The sequence below is a fragment of the Bufo gargarizans genome, chromosome 6, assembly GCF_014858855.1.
Source record: "Bufo gargarizans isolate SCDJY-AF-19 chromosome 6, ASM1485885v1, whole genome shotgun sequence".
In the NCBI taxonomy this organism is placed as follows: Eukaryota; Metazoa; Chordata; class Amphibia; order Anura; family Bufonidae; genus Bufo; species Bufo gargarizans.
This window is the reverse complement of record NC_058085.1, coordinates 242,896,151-242,918,693: the sequence shown is the minus strand read 5'-3', so window position 1 is coordinate 242,918,693 and position 22,543 is coordinate 242,896,151. Positions and strand designations below refer to the sequence as shown.

Here is a 22,543-nt window from a genome sequence, read left to right as displayed (position 1 = left end):
ATTACGCAATGTTACAATATGGTTGCTGGTAGATATTTGTGATCTCAAAGCTGCCTACTAAACTAAAACCTAGCTTAACTAAGAGCAGACACAAACACCCCCTGTGCACTAAAAGTGTATGTGCTGCTTAATTTCCTGCTGTTAGGCTCCATTCACAAGTCTGCAATTATACTTACGGTCCGTTTTTTTGCGGATCCGTGTTTCCATAAAAACCTTCTGATTTTTTTTTACAAAAGTGCATCCACATCCATTCCATGTTTCCGCTGTAATAAAAAAGGAAGGAGGAATAGTTGCTGCTAGGGTACCACCAACAAAAAAAAAATAATGTTAAAAAGGAAAGAATAGATGTTGCTAGGGTACCACAAAAAAAAAAAAAAAATGATGTTAAGCCTCTTGCACATGGTCCACAATGCATGGGCACCGACCGTGGGAGAGTCATATGCAGATTGTGAAACCATTCACAATGGAATCCACGATCTGCATCCAATGGTCCAAAAAATTGTTCGTTTAGATTAGGGACTCACAAGAGATTAAGGACCCTTGACGTGGGCTTGTGGGCTGAGGTATTGTGTAAAATAAAATTAAAAAATTAAAAATTTGGTGAAAATACCTGCTAATACCTCATTTTTAATTGCGTCAATTAAATTTTTTTATATATTGTGCGGCCGTTCCGTGTATTGAGGACCGCAAATTGTGGTCCCCAATGCATGGAACAGATTCACAACTTTCTTGTGCATGAGGCCTTATTTAATAATAATGACCTAATTACATGATATGTAATCAATATTAAAAACAAACATAATTTTAAATTAAAAAATTTGAACTTTTTTATTTTTTATTAATAATTTGTAATAAAAGATTAAAAGTATAAAAAAATGTATTATTAACAAAAAAAAATGTTTGAACGGTCATACAATTCCCTCATAAAAGGGCCTGGTGCTTGCACAATTGGGGGATCAGGGCGATGACGGGAAGGAAGATTAAACTGTTCTCTTCTAGATGTATTGATATATTCTTCCAGGTGATGTGGCTCCTGGGAGGCAGCGAACCGATCAAGAACTTGAACCATAGCAGAAATGCACCGTGCATGTCGTTCTTCTGGCACACAACGCAAAAGGTAACCTAGGCTTTTTAACAAAGTTTCCTCTTTGGCTTTAGAGCGATTCTGGGTTAGATAGTCTATCACAATTGTCTGCCAGAAGAACGACACACTGGAGCATTAGCTGCTACGGGGGTTACTTGTTCTGGACGAGGAATTTCTTCTGTTCTTTCCTCGATTACTACAGAAGGCTGCAGTGGTGGATCTTGTTCTGCAGCCTCCTGGTTATCCTCTTCAATTATTCCCTCTATCTCGGCAGACATTTGTTCAGATCCATGTGCTTCTGACAAAGCATGAGATTCTGCAAGAGCTTGGGAAAGTTGTCCACGGTTCTGTTTAGAAAATATTATAATTAATAAATTATATATTACAATTTTTAGGGCTCATTCACACGACCGTTGGTGTCCCGTTCCCAAACTGCAGATAGCATTTGCGGATCAGCAATACACGGGCACCGTTCCATTGTTGCTCCACATCATGGATGTGGACCTATTCATTTCAATGGGTCTGCAAATCCGCAGATGCGGAACGGAACCATACAGAAGCGGTACGGAGTGCATTCTGGGGTTCCGTTCTGTGCCTCTGCACCGCAAAAAGATAGAGCATGTTCTATCTTTTTGCGGAATTGAGGGATCGGGAACCTATTCAAGTGAATGGGTCTGCGATCCCCATGCTGCTGGGCCACGGAAGGTGCCCGTGCGTTGTGGACCGCAATTTACGGTCGTGTGTACAAGCCCTTTTTATGTAATGTTTAAAATTCTTGAATAAACTTTACTTACGCTGTAATTTCCATTATTGGCTTTAAAAATCCAAGAAGTTGGCTATACATGTATGGTTTCGTTTTTTAAACCTTCTCCACTCTTTTGTTTAGCATTTATTTCTCAACGGGATTGGTCCCGGCTGGTGTTCCACCGCTTTTTTAGTTGCTGTACTATAAAAAAAAAATATATATAGATATATTATAAATAAAAAAATTGAAAAAATTAATTAGGTGTGGGTTCACACTAGCGTTAGGGATTCCTAAGAACATAACGGAAAATAATGGAATTCCCACACAGACAACATATGTATTGAAAGTCAAAAGGCAATGATATTTATTAAATTTATTTTTTATACCTTGCCTCAAATAAAGTGTATTATAGAGCAACCAAAAATAGTACCTACAAAATTGCAACCTCATCCCGTAAATTCTAAAATGGAGTAACTTTTCTGAAGTTTTTACTGTAGGGGTGCATCAGGGGGGCTTAAAACGTGACAAGGTGTCATAAAACCAGTAAAGCAAAATCTAAATTCCAAAACAATATGGCGTTCATTTACTTCAGTGCCCTGCTGTTTGGCCACACAGCAGTTTACAACATCACATGGGGTGTTTCTGTAAACTACAGAATCAGGGCAATTTACGAAGTATTATTTGGCTGTAACTCTTGCTTTGTTACAGTATAAAATTGATAAAAAAATGTAAAAATGCCCCAAATTAGCTGTTTTTACACCATTTTTGTATTTACAACGCTCATCTGACAGGTTAGATTATGTGTAATTTTTATGGAGCCTTTTTTTATTTTAAATAAGAAAGCACCTTATTTTTGCTGTTGTAGGAGCTCATTTTTTGTGGCAGGCCGTGTTTTCCTGACAGTGACATGGTGCAGCAGGTGCCAAGGTGACATTACACTGCATGGTCCAGCAGGAGCACACGGTGTCATTGGTTGCTATGACGGCGTGCATTCCTGCACTCAGCAGCAGCATGGCACGCTGTGTTTTCCTGACAGTGATATGGTGCAGCAGGTGCCAAGGTGATATTACACTGCATAGGCCCCATGCAGTGTAATGTCACCTTGGCACCTGCTGCACCATGTCACGGTCACAGTGTAGGAAAACACAGCCTGCCATGCTACTGAGTTCAGGAGTGCACAGCGTCATAGCAACCAATGACACGTGTGCTCCTGCACTCACCTTCACTGTAGACAATTTAAATACAGATACTAACAATTTTTAATACTCACTGATTTTCTCCTTTTTTGCTGTTGATGCAGCGAACCATGCTGTCGGTAGCAATTCCTTTGCAATTTCCTCCCAAGAGCGGTCTTTTTCTAGACGTTTATGATACACTTCTGCACGTGTATCCCATAGTGCAGGGCGCTCTTGAATCATAACAATTAGTTTTTCAACATTGATTGCAGACATTCTCCTCTTCTGCCACACAACTTTCTCTGGCTCAGAAAGTCACGACAGGAGGATGTGGTCATTTTTTTCAACTTCCTGCGGATCTGCAATTGCGGATCCGCAATTGCCGATAACATGCGGAAGACTTTTGGTGTCTTTCCGCATGTCATCCGCATTCTTGCAGACCCCTTGAGTACAATGGGGCCGCGGACAATTAGTTTTTCAACATTGATTGCAGACATTCTCCTCTTCTGCCACACAACTTTCTCTGGCTCAGAAAGTCACGACAGGAGGATGTGGTCATTTTTTTCAACTTCCTGCGGATCTGCAATTGCGGATCCGCAATTGCCGATAACATGCGGAAGACTTTTGGTGTCTTTCCGCATGTCATCCGCATTCTTGCAGACCCCTTGAGTACAATGGGGCCGCGGACCGCAATTTGCGGCCAAAAGTAGGACATGCTTCAGTTATTTTATTTTTTTAACGCATCCGCATCACAGAAGTGCGGATTTGGACAGCAAATCCGCATCTTTTACTGCCCCATTGAAATGAATGGATCCGCACCCGTTCTGCAAAATTGCGGAACAGATGCGGAAGGAAAATTGCAGACGTGTGAATGGAGCCTTAGGCCTTAGGATCATACTAGTGTATTACTGCACTGCGGCAGCGGCAGCAGGAAGCGCACGGCGTCATAGCAACCAATGACGCTGTGCGCTCCTGCTCTCAGCAGGAATCCAGGCCATGTTACCACAGACTGCTCTCGGCCGCAGAACACGGCCATGTGCATTCGGCCTTAATCTGGTGACAGTGGATTACAAGCCAGTGATCACCTATGATTCTCCAGAAAATCCCTCACTGCTGTACCAAACCATTGGTAATAACCATATATGAAGAAGAAGCATAGTCTTCTTGATTTAATTGTTTTAGATGTTGTAGGTTCAGCTACGTATTTAAAATTGTGGTATGTCAGGCAAAAGTCGACATATAATACATTCTGATAATGAATTGCTAGGTGACCATGTTTAAAACTTTTGTTTAATAGCAAAAATAAAACACCTAATAATAGGTTAATAGAAGTTCTGAATGATGCCTTTCATCGTCAAATTTCATTACCACAGAATAAACGCTGGCATTCATCTTCCAGCACCCCTCGATATACAAGAAACCTATGATTGAGCCCAGGGTTGCAGTGAAGACGGTAGTAGGATCCCAAAGCACCACCAGAGGAACTGCATCCATAGTAGACACAAGACACACGGGAGTGGAGAAGAGCCATGGAACACATGACACAAGGCTCGTGGGTAACATACACCTCATACCCAGTACACAAATATGGGACTTCGGTTCCTGCACCCTTTTCCTTTGAACGTTTTTTCTTTTCCCTTTCATTTCCTTTTGATTCCACCCCTTGTTCAGATTCTTTATGTAGTCTATCTCTATCAACTTCTTGCATGCTAGAAAGTTCAACATAGGCTCCTCCACCTTGTTGCTGAGCAACCAAGTCTATTGCTATCATGCATGCGTGAAGCAGTGGACCTCCCTCGACTCCAGTCTGATCCGTTCCAGTTGCCACAACTTTACCACTTTCTTGGTCCACCACAACTGCTCCAACACCCTTCCCCCCTCTAGACTGATTTTGCTGTGCTGCTTCTAAGGCCCGATGCATGTTTCTTCCAATTCGTTGCAGTTCTTGCTCAGATACACCTTCACCACTATCGCATTCCTTCAAATTTGTATTCTTGGGCTTGGCATGGTAGGTGCAGGGCCAAATGCTTGCCCAAACTTGCTGTTCCTTTTCGTTCTTTGCTGCCCGTGAAGGAACCGACACAATGTATGGTTTCCCTAATCCATTTAGGTCAAGGCATCCACCTTGCAGAATGTCAGTAACCTGTAAATTAATCTCTCTTTTGGAATCAACAGTCTTTTTAGGACTGTCATCATTCTGCTTTGAAAAGTCCATATTGTTTTTTAGCAGATTTAATTGGTCCTCAGGTGTGACAGGACGAAGCAAAATCTCTAGACGGGACTGGCATGCACAAACCCTTTTCAAATGCCGCAGGGTACCATATAGAGGGTATTGTAAGTATAAAGCCTGAGACAAACGAGAGATTTGTTTTTTGTCAGTGATGGGAGCTGCAAAGAATGCAGTCAAAGGTGGCATGATATGTCCTGACTCATAATCCTTGCGCTCTTGTTCCTCTTCCAGGGACAATACAGGGATGAGTAACCAAGAAGAGTAGAATCTGTGGTCATCTGAAGATGGAGACATTGTAAAGCTAGTAAGTGGAGACAAATGAAAATAAATTATTAAAAGACAAAACTCAAAATAAGATGGCATATTTGACTATTTTTGCATTAAATTGGAAATGTGTTAAAATTCTGCAAATTAATGAAAAAAAATCATGTGTATATTTAATACCACTTTACAAGTACTGGAAAAGAAACCCTAAGGACTCATACACATCACAAAGCAGTGTCCACAAAGGCTGTATAGAGTGACATCAAGTCTCGGTGGTCTCATACCAAGGAGTTATAAGCACGCCCTGTGATGCCATATGGCGAGGTACATAGCTATTCTCTCATAGAAACAATGCTTCTAGGGAAGAACATTTTTTTTTATAGATGCCATAGCCTTCCATAATGAGAAGCGTGGATTTCTAAATTTAGAAAGCTACCATAATATACATATTACTTTATTAACAAGCAAAAGATTATAAATAAACCAGTAATATGTGTTAGCTTACTAAGTACAGAAAAAAATATTCTTCTCTATGTAGTAAGGCTATAGCTTGGTGGTAAGCAGTCTGCCTTGCATGTAGAGATTCTGAGTTTAGGTCCCAGGCAAGACTTGTATATAGTTTTTCCTGTTTTTTTGTTCGTCTCTCATTATACCCATGATAAAAGAAAAGCCTTACTATATTGAGAATAGTGTTTTTATGCTTAGAAACCTAAACCATACTACTGGTTTATCCACAGGCACAATATATTATTATAAAGAAGTCAGCAACATGAATTAGCTTTCTAATCATAAAAAACATTATTCTCAATATGATAAGACTGTAGCCTTTTATTATAGTTTAAATGAGGGAGAGAAAAAAATATCTTAAGAAAAAAAAACTGAAAGTCTCTCTCCCCAAGATTCACGTTGCTGTGTGGTGATAACGACACACTTGCTGTTTGGTGATTAAGGCACACTTTATTTAATTTACTCCTTGGAAGTGCAGTGGAATTTTTCTCTTTTTGGAAGTTGTAACGCTTCCACAGCCCATGGCATCTTTCTACAAAGTTTTCTGCTGTGCTGCTCACAACCTTTGGACATATATACACAGTACAGACCAAAAGTTTGGACACACCATCTCATTCAAAGAGTTTTCTTTATTTTCATGACTATGAAAATTGTAGATTCACACTGAAGGCATCAAAACTATGAATTAACACATGTGGAATTATATACATAACAAAAAAGTGTGAAACAACTGAAAATATGTAATATTCTAGGTTCTTCAAAGTAGCCACCTTTTGCTTTAATTACTGCTTTGCACACTCTTGGCATTCTCTTGATGATCTTCAAGATAGTCACCTGAAATGGTTTTCACTTCACAGGTGTGCCCTGTCAGGTTTAATAAGTGGGATTTCTTGCCTTATAAATGGTGTTGGGACCATCAGTTGTGTTGTGGAGAAGTCAGGTGGATACACAGCTGATAGTCCTACTGAATAGACTGTTAGAATTTGTATTATGGCAAGAAAAAAGCAGCTAAGTAAAGAAAAACGAGTGGCCATCATTACTATAAGAAATGAAGGTCAGTCAGTACGAAAAATTGGGAAAACTTTGAAAGTGTCCCCACGTGCAGTCACAAAAACCATCAAGCGCTACAAAGAAACTGGCTCACATGCAGACCGCCCCAGGAAAGGAAGACCAAGAGTCACCTCTGCTGCGGAGGATAAGTTCATCCGAGTCACCAGCCTCAGAAATTGCAGGTTAACAGCAGCTCAGATTAGAGACCAGGTCAATGCCACACAGAGTTCTAGCAGCAGACACATCTCTAGAACAGCTGTTAAGAGGAGACTGTGTGAATCAGGCCTTCATGGTACAATATCTGCTAGGAAACCACTGCTAAGGACAGGCAACAAGCAGAAGAGACTTGTTTGGGCTAAAGAACACAAGGAATGGCATTAGACCAGTGGAAATCTGTGCTTTGGTCTGATGAGTCCAAATTTGAGATCTTTGGTTCCAACCACTGTGTCTTTGTGCGACGCAGAAAAGGTGAACGGATGGACTCTACATGCCTGGTTCCCACCGTGAAGCATGGAGGAGGAGGTGTGATGGTGTGGGGGTGCTTTGCTGGTGACACTGTTGGGGATTTATTCAAAATTGAAGGCATACTGAACTAGCATGGCTACCACAGCATCTTGCAGCGGCATGCTATTCCATCCGGTTTGTGTTTAGTTGGACCATCATTTATTTTTCAACAGGACAATTACCCCAAACACACCTCCAGGCTGTCTAAGGGCTATTTGACCATGAAGGAGAGTGATGGGGTGCTTCGCCAGATGACCTGGCCTCCACAGTCATCGGACCTGAACCCAATCGAGATGGTTTGGGGTGAGCTGGACCGCAGAGTGAAAGCAATAGGGCCAACAAGTGCTAAGCATCTCTGGGAACTCCTTCAAGACTGTTGGAAGACCATTTCAGGTGACTAGCTCTTGAAGCTCATCAAGAGAGTGTGCAAAGCAGTAATCAAAGCAAAAGGTGGCTACTTTGAAGAACCTAGAATATTACATATTTTCAGTTGTTTCACACTTTTTTGTTATGTATATAATTCCACATGTGTTAATTCATAGTTTTGATGCCTTCAGTGTGAATCTACAATTTTCATAGTCATAAAAATAAAGAAATCTCTTTGAATGAGAAGGTGTGTCCAAACGTTTGGTCTGTACTGTATATATATACACAAACACGCACAGCGAGGAAAATAGGTATTTGATACACTGGCGATTTTGCAAGTTTTCCCACCAAGAAAGAATGGAGAGGCCTGTAATTTTTATATTTACATTTCAACTGTGAGAGGCAGAATCTAAAAAAAATACATAAAATCACATTGTATGATTTTTTTTATAATTAATCTAAATATTATTGCATGGTTAATTTGCATATGTATCAAATCGTTTTTTTTACACCATAAAAGCACACAGAGCTATGGGGACTGGCTATTGCAAACGTGCTAGCGGCCATCTAGCAACCCATGGCCTCAGCTCTATACACAAAATGCCGGTGACAGGTTCCCTTTAAGCCCTCCTACTCTGCACTCATTACTCATATTAAATTCACCTGTTTGAACTTGCTACCTGTCCACACACTCAATCACACTCCAACCTCTCCAACATGGCCAAGATCAAAGAGCTGTCTAAGGACACCAAGGACAAAATTGTAGATCTGCACAAGGCTGGGATGGGCTACAGAACAAAAGGCAGCTTGGCGAGAAGGCAACTGTGACGGACTGAACAGTCACTGGGGCTGTTGGAGAAGCTTGAGGGCCAGCCTCCTTCATACGGACTATGGACCCAGAACTATGGAGACCCCCTCAGATCTTTTTCGGTTACAAGGAACTATGAACCCTGATTTATGTGTGGAGTTTATATGCCACATATTTCCTATTGACCACTAAAGGTGCAGGTTGTGAATCCAGCAACACAAAAAGGGTTAACTCTGCACTGAGACTCCCACTGATTGTGTTAGTGATGGGATTAAGATAGCTGACTCTAGGAGTAGCCAACTCCAGTGTAGATGAGTAGATCACCCAATGATACACTCAGGAGATAATCCCATCCCATGTGTCTCCTCTCTCTCTATTAATTCATTAGGGAGGGGGTGAAGATGTCCGTTTGCATGTTGTTCATGGTTGATTTATGTTGTTAGACTTCTTGAACTGTATATATACTGAGTTGGTCTTAATAAAGGGAGTTCCTGTTTTACCTTTAACATAGAGCCTCGTCTCATGTGTGTGAAGATTGCTATACACTGTATACTCCCCTGGCTATAATCCCTAGCTCTTGTAAGAGCTGTTTCTGTTCCTTGTTCCTGCATCGCTCTTCGTGGGGTCTGCAGTGCTTACGGAGTTGAGTGCTTGGAGCCCTCGTGAAGCACTAGGAGCATCCATCAATGGAGGTATCCAGTCGGGGTGGCAGGAGATCCGTTACAGCAACAACTGTTGGTGCAATTATTAGAAAATGGAAGAAACACAAAATAACTATCTTCCTTGGCCAGGGGCTCCATGCAAGATCTCGCCTTGTGAGGTAAGGATGATTCTGAAAAACGTCAGGAATCAGCCCAGAACTACATGGGAAGACCTGGTCAATGACCGGAAGAGAGCTGGAACCACAGTCTTAAAGATAACTGTTAGAACACACTCCGGTGTCATGGATTAAAATCCTGCAGAGCACGCAAGTCCCCCTGCTCACACCAGCACATGTCCAGGCCCGTTTGAAGTTCGCCCATGAGCCAGAGGAGGCATGGGAAAAGATCATGTGGTCAGAATGGACCAAAATAGACTTTTTTGGTATCAACTCCACTCGCTGTGTTTGGAGGAAGAAGAAGGATGAGTACAGCCCCAAGAACACCGTCCTAACTGTGAAGAGTGGTGTGTTTTTTTGAAAAGGGGACAGGATGGATGGGGCCATGTATCGTGAGATTTTGGCCACCAACCTCCTTCCCTCAGTAAGAGCATTGAAGATGGCTTGTTGCTGGGTATTCCAGCATGACAATGACCCGAAACACACAGCCAGGGCAACTAAGGAGCGGTTCTGTAAGAAGCACTTCAAGGTCCTGGATTGGCCTAGCCAGTCTCCAGACCTGAACCCAATCGAAAATCTTTGGAGGGAGCTGAACCTCAATGTAGCCCAGTGACAGCCCTAAAACCTGAAAGATCTGGAGAAGATCTCTATGGAGGAATGGGCCAAAATTCCTGCTGCAGTGTGTGCAAACTTGGTCAAGAACTACAGGAAACGACATCTGTAATTGCAAACAAAGGTTTCTGTACCAAATATTAAGTTCTGTTTTTCTATTCTATCAAATACTTATTTCATGCAATAAAATGCAAATTCATTCTTTAAAAATTATACGTGATTTTCTGGATTTTTTTTTATATATTCTGTCTCTCACAGTTGAAGTGTACCTATGATAAAAATTACAGACCTCTCCTTTCTTTCTAGGTGGATAACTTGCAAAATCGCCAATGTATCAAATACTTATTTTCCCCACTAATCAAAATGAATATCCCATGGAGGTCTGGATTTGGAATGATACTCAAAATCAAAGTGGAAAATCAAATTTCAGGCTGATCCAACTTTGGATGTTGGATCAAGTTGAAATGCCTCAAGACAAGGAAATGAGACTCAGTAGTGTATGTGTGGTCTTTACATGCCTGTATGACCTTCCTACGACACATGGGCATGCTCCTGATGAGGCGGCGGATTTTCCCCTAAGGGATCTCCTCCAAGACCTGGATTAAAGCATCAGTCAACTCCTGGACAGTCTGTGGTGCAACATGGCATTGGTGAATGGAACAAGACATGATGTCCCAGATGTGCTCGATTGGATTCAGGTCTGGGGAACGGGCAGGCCAGTCCATAGCAGCAATGCCTTCATCATGCATCAGAAGGAACCCATGGTCTCAAAACGGGTGTGAGGATCTCATCCCGGTACCTAATGGCAGTCAGGGTACCTCCGGCTAGCACATGGAGGGCTGTGAGGCCTCCAAAAAAAGGCCTCCCCACACCATTGAAAATCAAACGGCAGCGGTGGCTCACCCTCTTCCTATACGGATAAGGTGCACACCCCCTGGTCCCACCCTTAGGACCAAATGTAAAGAATTGTCTAGAAAAAACCAGGTGTGGGGGGGCACACTTCAAAGGACAACACTCTGAGGGATGGTAATAATACAATTTAATAAAATTTAAATTAAGAATATGCCCCTAAAACATACATAAAATGTGGTACATCATTGAATATGTCCCAATCAATTAAAATGCACACTCAATTCGCAGGATGGCTCTGTAAAGCAATGTATACTGTTATCCACAATCGGCAATGCTAACCAAATGATTGATAGCTAAAGTCCGGCAACTTCAAGCTAAAGGTGATAGTGTCCCGCAAGTAAGTAGGGCAGATATATATGTTCACATCCACTGTTTGTTCCAGTGCCCTCTCAATCTCATGCCCACACTTAGGAGCTGACAGTCAAGAACTTGAAAATGCTGTTATGAGGTAAAGTATGTGCTCCAAACCGAGCCCGGTCTTACCCTTCACCGCTGTTGTAGCGTTGTTCCAGGAGGCCGCACACCCGCAGCGTCCCACGTGGTGTGCTGCTGCCTGTACGCGGCGTCCCACGTGACCTGGTTTCCAAGGGGACCGGATGCAAGCTCGTGTGACGTGTAACTTGTGCGTCAGCGTCCACTCTGTGCTTTTAGTTACGTAACTCTTTCTTTTCTTTGCCGGCTTTCTCGCTTTTTCTTTGCTCGTGTGTAGATCAACGCTTACTCTAGACACCGCCAGACGCGTTTCGGGGTCTCAAGCCCCTTCCTCAGTGGCCTACTGGGTAAGCGGATCTTTACTCTTTATAAAGGGTTAGCTCCACCCTCCTTCCTCCATGTTGTTTCTGCTTTTACTACTTTGTGGGGTGGATTTGCTTTGCATGAACCGGACTGTCACCCTGATGTGCCTTTTTAATCATACATCTTGTTTAAAATACTTTAAAACAATAAATACAAATACCCCATATCTGTAAAATTGATATCGGAGAAGACTACAAGGTCTCACATAGAAAACGCATGAAAAACGCATCAAAACCGCATCGCGTCTTCCATGCGTTTTTTCTTAAAATGTACTTTTCCCTTATCTGTAACCTCAATTTTGCCTTCATATGTTGGGGTGACCAGCGCATTCATAGCTGGGACCGTACATTTGCCTTTCCTTCAAAGGTTAAAATTTCCTTAATTTTGTGTAGTCGAGGCGGATACTACTAATCTCTATGTAGAGATTAGTAGTATCCGCCTCGACTACACAAAATTAAGCTCGTGTGACGCACAAGTTACACGTCACACGAGCTTGCATCCGGTCCCCTTGGAAACCAGGTCACGTGGGACGCCGCGTACAGGCAGCAGCACACCACGTGGGATGCTGCGGGTGTGCGGCCTCCTGGAACAACGCTACAACAGCGGTGAAGGGTAAGACCGGGCTCGGTTTGGAGCACATACTTTACCTCATAACAGCATTTTCAAGTTCTTGACTGTCAGCTCCTAAGTGTGGGCATGAGATTGAGAGGGCACTGGAACAAACAGTGGATGTGAACATATATATCTGCCCTACTTACTTGCGGGACACTATCACCTTTAGCTTGAAGTTGCCGGACTTTAGCTATCAATCATTTGGTTAGCATTGCCGATTGTGGATAACAGTATACATTGCTTTACAGAGCCATCCTGCGAATTGAGTGTGCATTTTAATTGATTGGGACATATTCAATGATGTACCACATTTTATGTATGTTTTAGGGGCATATTCTTAATTTAAATTTTATTAAATTGTATTATTACCATCCCTCAGAGTGTTGTCCTTTGAAGTGTGCCCCCCCCACACCTGTTTTTTTCTAGACAATTCTCCCCACACCATTACTGACCCACTGCCAAACCGGTTTTGCTGGAGAATATTGCAGGCAGCAGAACGTTCTCCGCGGCGTCTCCAGACTCTGTCATGTCACATGCTCAGTGCGAACCTGCTCTCATCTGTGAAGAGCGCAGGGCGCCAATGTTGAATCTGCCAATCTTGGTGTTCTCTGGCAAATGCCAATTGCCCTGCACGGTGTTGGGCTGTAAGCACAACACTGACTTGTGGACGTTGAGCCCTCATATCACCCTCATGGAGTCTTTTTCTCACAGTTTGAGCTAACACTTGAATATTTGTGGCCTGCTGGAGGTCATTTTGCAGGGCTCTGGCACTGCTCTTCCTGTTCCTCCTGGCACAAGGGAGGAGGAAGTGGTCCTGCTGCTGGGTTGTTGCCCTCCTACGGCCCCCTCCATGTCTCCTGGTATTTGCTCCAAGTTCTGCACACTCTGCTGACAGACACACCTAACCTTCTTGCCACAGCTCGCATTGCTGTGCCATCCTGGATTCTACCTCTAGGTGTGAGAGCAATGACAAAATGCAAAAGTGAATAAAACAGCCAAACAGGATGAGAACAGAGAAATGGTCTGCGGTTATCACCTGCAGAACCACTCCTTGTCTTGCTAATTGACCATTTCTAACTATTGTCTGTTCAATTTGCACAACAGCAGGATAAATGGATTCACAGGTTGATTTCACAGAAGTGTGATCCCTTTATTTTTTGCAGTGTGTGTATATATATCTCAAGTATCTGCTAGCTCAGTATTAGTGTCCTAAATATCTGGATATGAGTAGTAGTGTATATAAAATATTAATACTGAGATATTGATACAGATACCCTGCCACCTTAAAGGGATTCTGTCACCTGGATTTTAGTGACAGAACTTTTAACATCATCAGTCTTCTTGTTTTGTATTAAAATATACTAGTATTACTATCTTAAGTGTTGTCCTTTGTCTAGAAAATCGCTTTTATTAATATGGTAATTACCCGAGTAAGGTGCCCAAGGGGCTGTCCCTCCGGCCGTTGGTGCCCAGCCGCGCCCCTTCTCCTGGAGACCAGCACCGCCCCACTGCTAATTTATTCACTCCTCATTGCCGGCTGGCGCATGTCCAGTGCGTCCTGAGGCCGATTCCAGGCGCTGACATGTGTATCCACGGAATGTGTTTGCTGAGCCATAAGCTTGCGCCGTGGATACAAATGTCCTTGTATGTCAAGGCTGAAGAACCTGTGAGTTTCTATTGGATAATAAGGGTCATGTGACTGTGTAAATGGCAGTTAGAATGTGAGTGAAGCTGTGGGCTCCTATTGGCTAATACATACTTTTTTTTTATATCTCAGGAATGGTACATCCTAGAGGTCTAAATCTTCTGACACTTGATTTACCTATATACATATAATTTTTTTTAAAGTATAGGTATCAGTATCTCAGTATTAGTATCCTAAATATCTGAATCTGAGTAGTAGTGCTTTTATTCTTTAGAGATATATATATATCACTCAGAGGTCGTTCAGGCCATTTTACTCTCTAAAAAAAGTCTAAATGTAGCTTAGTTATTGGTTGGTTGGGCAGGCTGCCGGAGTGGTAGTGTCCAGCAGCACTGGAAGCTGTTAAGAGCTGTAAAGAGGAGGGGCTAGCTTCCCATCAGGCTCTGTATTCAAGAGATTAGGGGGAGTGGTTAGCTGTGGCGGGGGACACCAGAGAAGTCCTCTTCAGTGGAGCTGAAGAGGAGTGGTGGAAAACTACAACCCGGACATCCAGTGCAGAGCAAGGTGACAGCGCAGCATGTAAAATATGTAGTGCAGTGTGTGATCATCACACACTGCACTACGTATATCACTCACATCTATAATCACACACTGCACTATATACATCACACACGTCTATACATCATACACTGCACTACATATATCAAAATGGACACGGTCGTCTGAAAGAGCCCTAAGATACACCCCAAAAAAGCACCCAGTTTTTGCCACAACATACCTGTGTTTATGGTGCTTTTTCTTCCAGCAAAGGAAAACACACAGCAAAACTGAATTACATTAACCCCTTGGCGACATTCAACGTAATAGTACGTCACAGCGGGAAGTGACTTTGCACAAATTGACTTACTAGTACGTCAAGATGATCTCTCCATCTCCCCCACCACGATGACAGGGGGCGGATGGCTGCCATAGCAACCCCAGGCCTGATAATACATGTCAGCATGTATTGTACTATATTGAAACAGGGATCAGAACCTTGAAATGTTGAAGTCCCTGTACTGGGACAAAAATAAAAAGTGAAAAAAAGTTTAACCCCTTCTACCCCGGGCCAGTTTTCACCCTCCTACCCAGGCCATTTTTTGCAAATCTGACATGTGTCACTTTATGTGGTAATACCTTTGGAACACTTTTATTTATCCAAGCCATTCTGAGATTGTTTTCTCGTGACCCATTGTACTTCATGACAGTCATAAATTTGGATTAATGTATTTTTGAAAAATTAGCAATTTTCAAAATTTAAATTTCTCTGCTTTTAACCCCTTAAGGACTCAGCCCTATTTCACCTTTTTTTGCAAATCTGACCAGTGTCACTTTAAGTGCTGATAACTTTAAAACACTTTGACTTATCCAAGCCATTCTGAGATAGTTTTTTTGTCACATATTGTATTTCATGACACAGGTAAAATAAAGTCAAAAAAATTAATTTTTTTGCATTAAAAAATACCTAATTTACCAAAAATTGGGAAACATTTTCAAATTTCAAAGTTTCAGTTTCTCTACTTCTGTAATACATAGTAATACCCCCAAAAATTGTGATGACTTTACATTCCCCATATGTCTACTTCATGTTTGAATTATTTTGGGAATGATATTTTATTTTTTGGGGATGTTACAAGGCTTAGAAGTTTAGAAGCAAATCTTGAAATTTTTCAGAAATTTACAAAAACCCAATTTTTATGGACCACTACAGGTCTGAAGTCACTTTGCGAGGCTTACATAATAGAAACCGCCCCAAAATGACCCCATTCTATAAACAACACGCCACAAGGTATTCAAAACTGATTTTACAAACTTTGTTACCCTTTTAGGTGTTGCACAAGAGTTATTGGCAAATGGGGATGAAATTTGAGAATTTCATTTTTTTGCCTAATTTTCCATTTTAACCCATTTTTTCCACTAACAAAGCAAGGGTTAACAGCCAAACAAGACTGTATCTTTATTGCCCCGACTCTGCCGTTTACAGAAACACCCCATATGTGGCCGTAAACTACTGTACGGGCACACAGTAGGGAAAGGTGCGCCGTATGGTTTTTGGAAGCCAGATTTTGCTGGACTGGTTTTTTGACACCATGTCCCATTTGAAGCACCCCTGATGCACCCGTAGAGTAGAAACTCCAAAAAAGTGACCCCATCTAAGAAACTACACCCATCAAGGTATTCAAAACTGATTTTACAAACTTTGTTAACCCTTTAGGTGTTGCACAAGATTTAATGGAAAATAGAGATACAATTTCAAAATTTCACTTTTTTGGGCAGATTTTCCATTTTAATATTTTTTTTTCCAGTTACAAAGCAAGGGTTAAAGGGGTCCATTTTCACCCCGGCAGCCCCCCTGACATGAGCATCGGAGCAGTTCATGCTCCGATGCTCTCCTTTGCCCTGCACTAAATCGCGCAGGGCAAAGGCATTTTTCTGAGTTCCGGTGACATACCGGGCTCTCTATGGGGCTGACAGGCAGCCCGGTGACGTCACCGGCACTGATGGGCGGGATTTGGCTCTGCCCTAGCCAGTAAAACGGCTAGGGCAGAGGTAAAGCCCGCCCCTCAGAGCTGGTGACGTCACCGAACACACTGCTGGGCGGAAGTTACCGCCCGGCAGTGTGTTATTGAAAACACAAGAGCCTGTGCCCTGCGCGATCCAGCGCAGGGCACGGGAGCGCATCGGAGCATGAGATGCTCCGATGCCAGGCTCAGGAGGGCTGCCGGGGTGAAAATAAGGGTAAGTCCGGGTTCAGCTCTGAACCCGGACAACCCCTTTAACAGCCAAACAAAACTCATTATTTATGGCCCTAATTCTGTAGTTTACAGAAACACCCCATATGTGGTCGTAAACTGCTGTACGGGCACACGGCAGGGCGCAGAAGGAAAGGAATGCCATACGGTTTTTGGAAGGCAGATTTTGCTGGACTGTTTTTTTTTACACCATGTCCCATTTGAAGCCCCCCTGATGCACCCCTAGAGTAGAAACTCCAAAAAAGTTACCCTATTTTAGAAACTACGGGATAGGGTGGCAGTTTTGTTGGTACTAGTTTAGGGTACATATGATTTTCGGTTGCTCTACATTACACTTTTTGTGCGGCAAGGTAACAAGAAATAGCTTTTTTGGCACGTTTTTTTTTTTTTTTCTTATTTACAACATTCATCTGACAGGTTAGATCATGTGGTAATTTTATAGAGCAGGTTGTCACGGACGCGGTGATACCTCATATGTATAAAAATTTTTATTTATGTAAGTTTTATACAATGACTTCATTTTTAAAACAAAAAAAATGTTTTAGTGTCTCCATAGTCTAAGAGCCATAGTTTTTTCAGTTTTTGGGCGAGGGTCTCATTTTTTGCGGGATGAGATGACGGTTTGATTGGCACTATATTGGGGTGCATATGACTTTTTGATCGCTTGCTATTACACTTTTTGTGACATAAGATGACAAAAAATGGCTTTTTTTACACCGTTTTTATTTTTTTACGGTGGTCATCTGAGGGGTTAGGTCATGTGATATTTTTATAGAGTCGGTCGATACGGACGCGGCGATACCTAATATGTATACTTTATTTTTATTTATGTAAGTTTTACCCAATGATTTCATTTTTGAAACAAAAAAAAATCATGTTTTAGTGTTTCCATAGTCTAAGAGCCATAGTTTTTTCAGTTTTTCGGCGATTATCTTGGGTAGGGTATGATCTTTGCGGGATGAGATGACGGTTTGATTGGTACTATTTTAGCGTACATGCGACTTTTTTGATCACTTTTATTACCTTTTTTGGGAAGTATGGTGGGCAAAATTTCAATTTTCTCATAGTTTTTTTTATTTTTATGGCGTTCACTGTGCGGGGAAAGTAACATGACCGTTTTATAGATCAGGTCGTTACATACCTAATATGTGTAGTGTATTTTATTTTTTTTTATTTTTATTCAGTGATAAATTAGTTTTTGCTCCATCTTAATTTTTTTCACATTTTTTTTACCCAGACCGCGGGGATCAGAAACTGCAGAAAGCGCAGCAAACCGCAGGTCACATGACCCCCCCTGGCGTTGTGACCGGATGCCGGCTGAATGATTTCAGCCGGCATCCCTTTGCAATTAACCCCCGCGGCGCCGGAATCTCTATTTAAAGTTAGGACGTACCGGTACGCCCTGAGTCCTTAAGGACTCGGGAAATAGGGCGTACCGGTACGCCCTACGTCCTTAAGGGGTTAAAATAGAAAGTGATACCTTATAAAATATTTATTACTTAACAGTCCCCATATAGTACAGACCAAAAGTTTGGACACCTTCTCATTCAAAGAGTTTTCTTTATTTTCATGACTATGAAAATTGTAGATTCACACTGAAGGCATCAAAACTATGAATTAACACATGTGGAATTATATACATAACAAAAAAGTGTGAAACAACTGAAAATATGTCATATTCTAGGTTCTTCAAAGTAGCCACCTTTTGCTTTGATTACTGCTTTGCACACTCTTGGCATTCTCTTGATGAGCTTCAAGAGGTAGTCACTTGAAATGGTTTTCACTTCACAGGTGTGCCCTGTCAGGTTTAATAAGTGGGATTTCTTGCCTTATAAATGGGGTTGGGACCATCAGTTGAGTTGTGGAGAAGTCAGGTGGATACACAGCTGATAGTCCTACTAAATAGACTGTTAGAATTTGTATTATGGCAAGAAAAAAACAGCTAAGTAAAGAAAAACGAGTGGCCATCATTACTATAAGAAATGAAGGTCAGTCAGTCCGAAAAATTGGGAAAACTTTGAAAGTGTCCCCAAGTGCAGTCACAAAAACCATCGAGTGCTACAAAGAAACTGGCTCACATGAGGACCGCCCCAGGAAAGGAAGACCAAGAGTCACGTCTGCTGCGGAGGATAAGTTCATCCGTGTCACCAGCCTCAGAAATCGCAGGTTAACAGCAGCTCAGATTAGAAACCAGGTCAATGCCACACAGAGTTCTAGCAGCAGACACATCTCTAGAACAGCTGTTAAAAGGAGACTGTGTGAATCAGGCCTTCATGGTAGAATATCTGCTAGGAAACCACTGCTAAGGACAGGCAACAAGCAGAAGAGACTTGTTTGGGCTAAAGAACACAAGGAATGGACATTAGACCAGTGGAAATCTGTGCTTTGGTCTGATGAGTCCAAATTTGAGATCTTTGGTTCCAACCACCGTGTCTTTGTGCGACGCAGAAAAGGTGAACGGATGGACTCTAAATGCCTGGTTCCCACTGTGAAGCATGGAGGAGGAGGTGTGATGGTGTGGGGGTGCTTTGCTTGTGACACTGTTGGGGATTTATTCAAAATTGAAGGCATACTGAACCAGCATGGCTACCACAGCATCTTGCAACGGCATGCTATTCCATCCAGTTTGTGTTTAGTTGAACCATCATTTATTTTTCAACATGACAATTAACCCAAACACACCTCCAGGCTGTGTAAGGGCTATTTGACCATGAAGGAGAGTGATGGGGTGCTGCGCCAGATGACCTGGCCTCCACAGTCACCGGACCTGAACCCAATCGAGATGGTTTGGGGTGAACTGGACCGCAGAGTGAAGGCAAAAGGGCCAACAAGTGCTAAGCATCTCTGGGAACTCCTTCAAGTGACTACCTCTTGAAGCTCATCAAGAGAATGCCAAGAGTGTGCAAAGCAGTAATCAAAGCAAAAGGTGGCTACTTTGAAGAACCTAGAATATGACATATTTTCAGTTGTTTCACACTTTTTTGTTATGTATATAATTCCACATGTGTTAATTCATAGTTTTGATGCCTTCAGTGTGAATCTACAATTTTCATAGTCATGAAAATAAAGAAAACTCTTTGAATGAGAAGGTGTGTCCAAACTTTTGGTCTGTACTGTATCTCTACTTTATGTTGGCATCATTTTGCAAATGTAATTACATTTTTTAGGATTCTAGAAGGCTTAGAATTTTAGAAGCAATTCTAAAAATGTTTAAGAAAATTTCAAAAACCCACTTTTGAAGGACCAGTTCCGTTCTGAAGTCACAAGGAATTCTGAATTATACCAGTAAATTGTAACTGAAAATATCAGAACATCTGTCCATGAGTTGAATCTCAACAGAATGTGGGTCATGCAGCAAGACAACGACCCTAAGCACATAAGTCATTCTGCCAAAGAATGGTCAAAGAAGAATAAAATTAAAGTTTCGTAATGGCCGCCAAAGTCCTGAGCTTCACCCAACAGAAATATTGTGGAAGGACCAGAAGCAAGCAGTTCATGGGAAGAAACCCACCAACATAAGAGAAGCTGTAATGTACTAAAATACTTCCAAGCCGATGTGCAGGACTAATCAATAATTATTGGAAACGTTTATTGCAGTTATAGCTGCACAAGTGGTCATGTCAGATACTAAAAGCAAAGGATCACATACTTACCCCCTAACAGACATGCGCTATTGGATCATTTTACTCAATAAATAAATGACCAAGTCTTATACTTTGGGCTCATTTGGTTATCTTTATCCACTTTTAAAACTTGTGTTAAAGGGGTATTCCCATCTAGCATTTACATACTCACCTGCTGCGAGCTGCGCTGTTTACTTCCTGGTTTCTGGCATGTGAGGCTGGGCGGGCTTAGTGAGCTTAACTGAAGGCTTGTCCCGGCCAGGCCGAGCATCGCTGTCTTGAACGTACACACTGCCGCTCATGCACCATGGTGACTTCTTCCTGGCCAGTATAGTACAGAGCCGCGAATGTGCATGCCGCCGCGCATGCGCAATGGTGAATTCTTCCTGGCCAAGTATAGTACATAGCTGCGCTGCATACAGAGCATGCGCGTTTCTGTACTCTACTCGGCCAGGAAGTCAACATTGCGCGTGCTCGGCGGCGTGCGCGGCTCTGTACTATACTGGCCAGGAAGAAGTCACCATGGCGCATGCGCGGCAGTGTGCACGTTTAAGACAGCGATATGTGCGTTCAAGACAGCGATGTGCGGCCCAACCGGGGCAAGAAAATTCTACGCAGGCGTGGCCCCCAAGCGCTGGCTGTAGCTAGTGGATACCAGAAGACAACAGTGGGGTAGGATTGAAAGATTTTTTCCAAGATAGGTAGGGATTTGCTAAAGGAACATAATTACAAAAATGCTCACAGGCACTTCTATAACAAATTAAAATAGGATCAATGAGATGGGATAACCCCTTTAAATGTGACTTATGAGGTTTTAGGTCAAATTGATGCAGAAATATAGAAAATTCTGAAGGGTTCATAAACTTTTAAGCACCACTGTATATGAAGAACCAATCAGCAGCCACTTGTAACTACATGTCTTTTTTCCTCCTCCAATCAGACTACAGTGCACAGAAAGTCACAGATGTGCTGCATTTTAGGAAAGAGCCAGGAACTCAGGACTGTCACACTGGATCCACTACACCGGACTGGCAAAGGCCTTACTGTAGCCCACTCTGCATCTGTCTACAGTTTCCCTGACTTAAATGCACAGACAAGCAATGTCACCCTCTGCACCCATTAAAGGGGCTGTCTCACTTCAGCAAACAACCTTCATCTTGCTTGGTTATTTTCAGAATCCCAATGGAAATGAATTGGAGCGGAGCGCACCACGCTTGCGCAGCCACCACTCCCATTCTTTTTTATGGGGCTGACAGAAATAACCGAGCCAGCGCTTGGCTATTTTCAGTGGCCCTATAGAAATGAATGGTGGGCAGCCACAAATGCCCGATATGCCCTCTGGGACTTTGTCAGCTCCATTTACGAGATAGGTGTGGGTCCCAGAGGTGGCACCCGCAACTATCAGGCAATGGGGGCATATGTCTTAGATGACATAACCCCTTTAACTTGGTCTACATGATAAATGCCACTTGCTAATGTTAAGGCTGGCATGGGGTTTGTGGGTAGCGCAGATCTTCTTCCTCCTGACACACAGGCGCACTATAATGCAAGAATGCTACTTTTTAACGTAGTCAACAGAAAGGTAAAAAGCTGCTGTAGTGATTCCTGTAGACCCGCGGTCTACAACATGTGGCTCCCTACTGGACAGTTGCGCACCATCATACTGCAGTGACTGTACCCCTGCAATCCAACATGCTGCCAGGTGCTTAACTGCGCATGCGTTCCGCTCACCTACTGAAAAGACCAGGTGAAGCCGCTCACTGTATTACAGTCTAGGCTGATCGTAACGTACATTAATTCCATAGCTATTCTATAGAAAAATCCGTCCCAGCGCTATTCCTTACCTCCTCCTATGTGATCTGTGGGCTATCGTAGTGACTAGAATGGAGTCGCTCCTGGTAGGTATGACGTCATGGGAAGAGGCGGGGTCTGGTCATCCATGGGGCGGGGCCTTTAGGATTTGCCCGAGAATCTTCAGAGCGGGTTGTTGGAGAGTCGAGCA

General features: G+C 42.5%; 1 protein-coding gene across 1 annotated transcript; it reads right to left on the bottom strand.

The window, feature by feature from the left end:
* Positions 1 to 911: 911 nt before the first annotated feature.
* ADAT3 (adenosine deaminase tRNA specific 3) lies at positions 912 to 22,543 on the bottom strand. The gene is made up of 4 exons (XM_044298055.1): positions 22,386 to 22,543; positions 4,373 to 5,535; positions 1,879 to 2,030; positions 912 to 1,431 (listed from the first exon to the last, which is right to left on the bottom strand). Exons 2-3 carry the CDS (start codon positions 5,526 to 5,528, stop codon positions 1,981 to 1,983), a joined length of 1,206 nt encoding a protein of 401 aa, XP_044153990.1. The 5' UTR covers positions 5,529 to 5,535; positions 22,386 to 22,543; the 3' UTR covers positions 912 to 1,431; positions 1,879 to 1,980.

What these genes read in the sequence shown, in the direction of transcription:
- ADAT3 (XM_044298055.1), bottom strand. Translation starts at nt 5,528, where the DNA reads ATGTCTCCATCTTCAGATGACCACAGATTCTACTCTTCTTGGTTACTC. An exon ending in ATGCCAGCGTTTATTCTGTG is followed by an intron (nt 2,031 to 4,372) that starts GTAATGAAATTT and finishes TTTTTTTTATAG; the next exon opens with TACAGCAACTAAAAAAGCGG.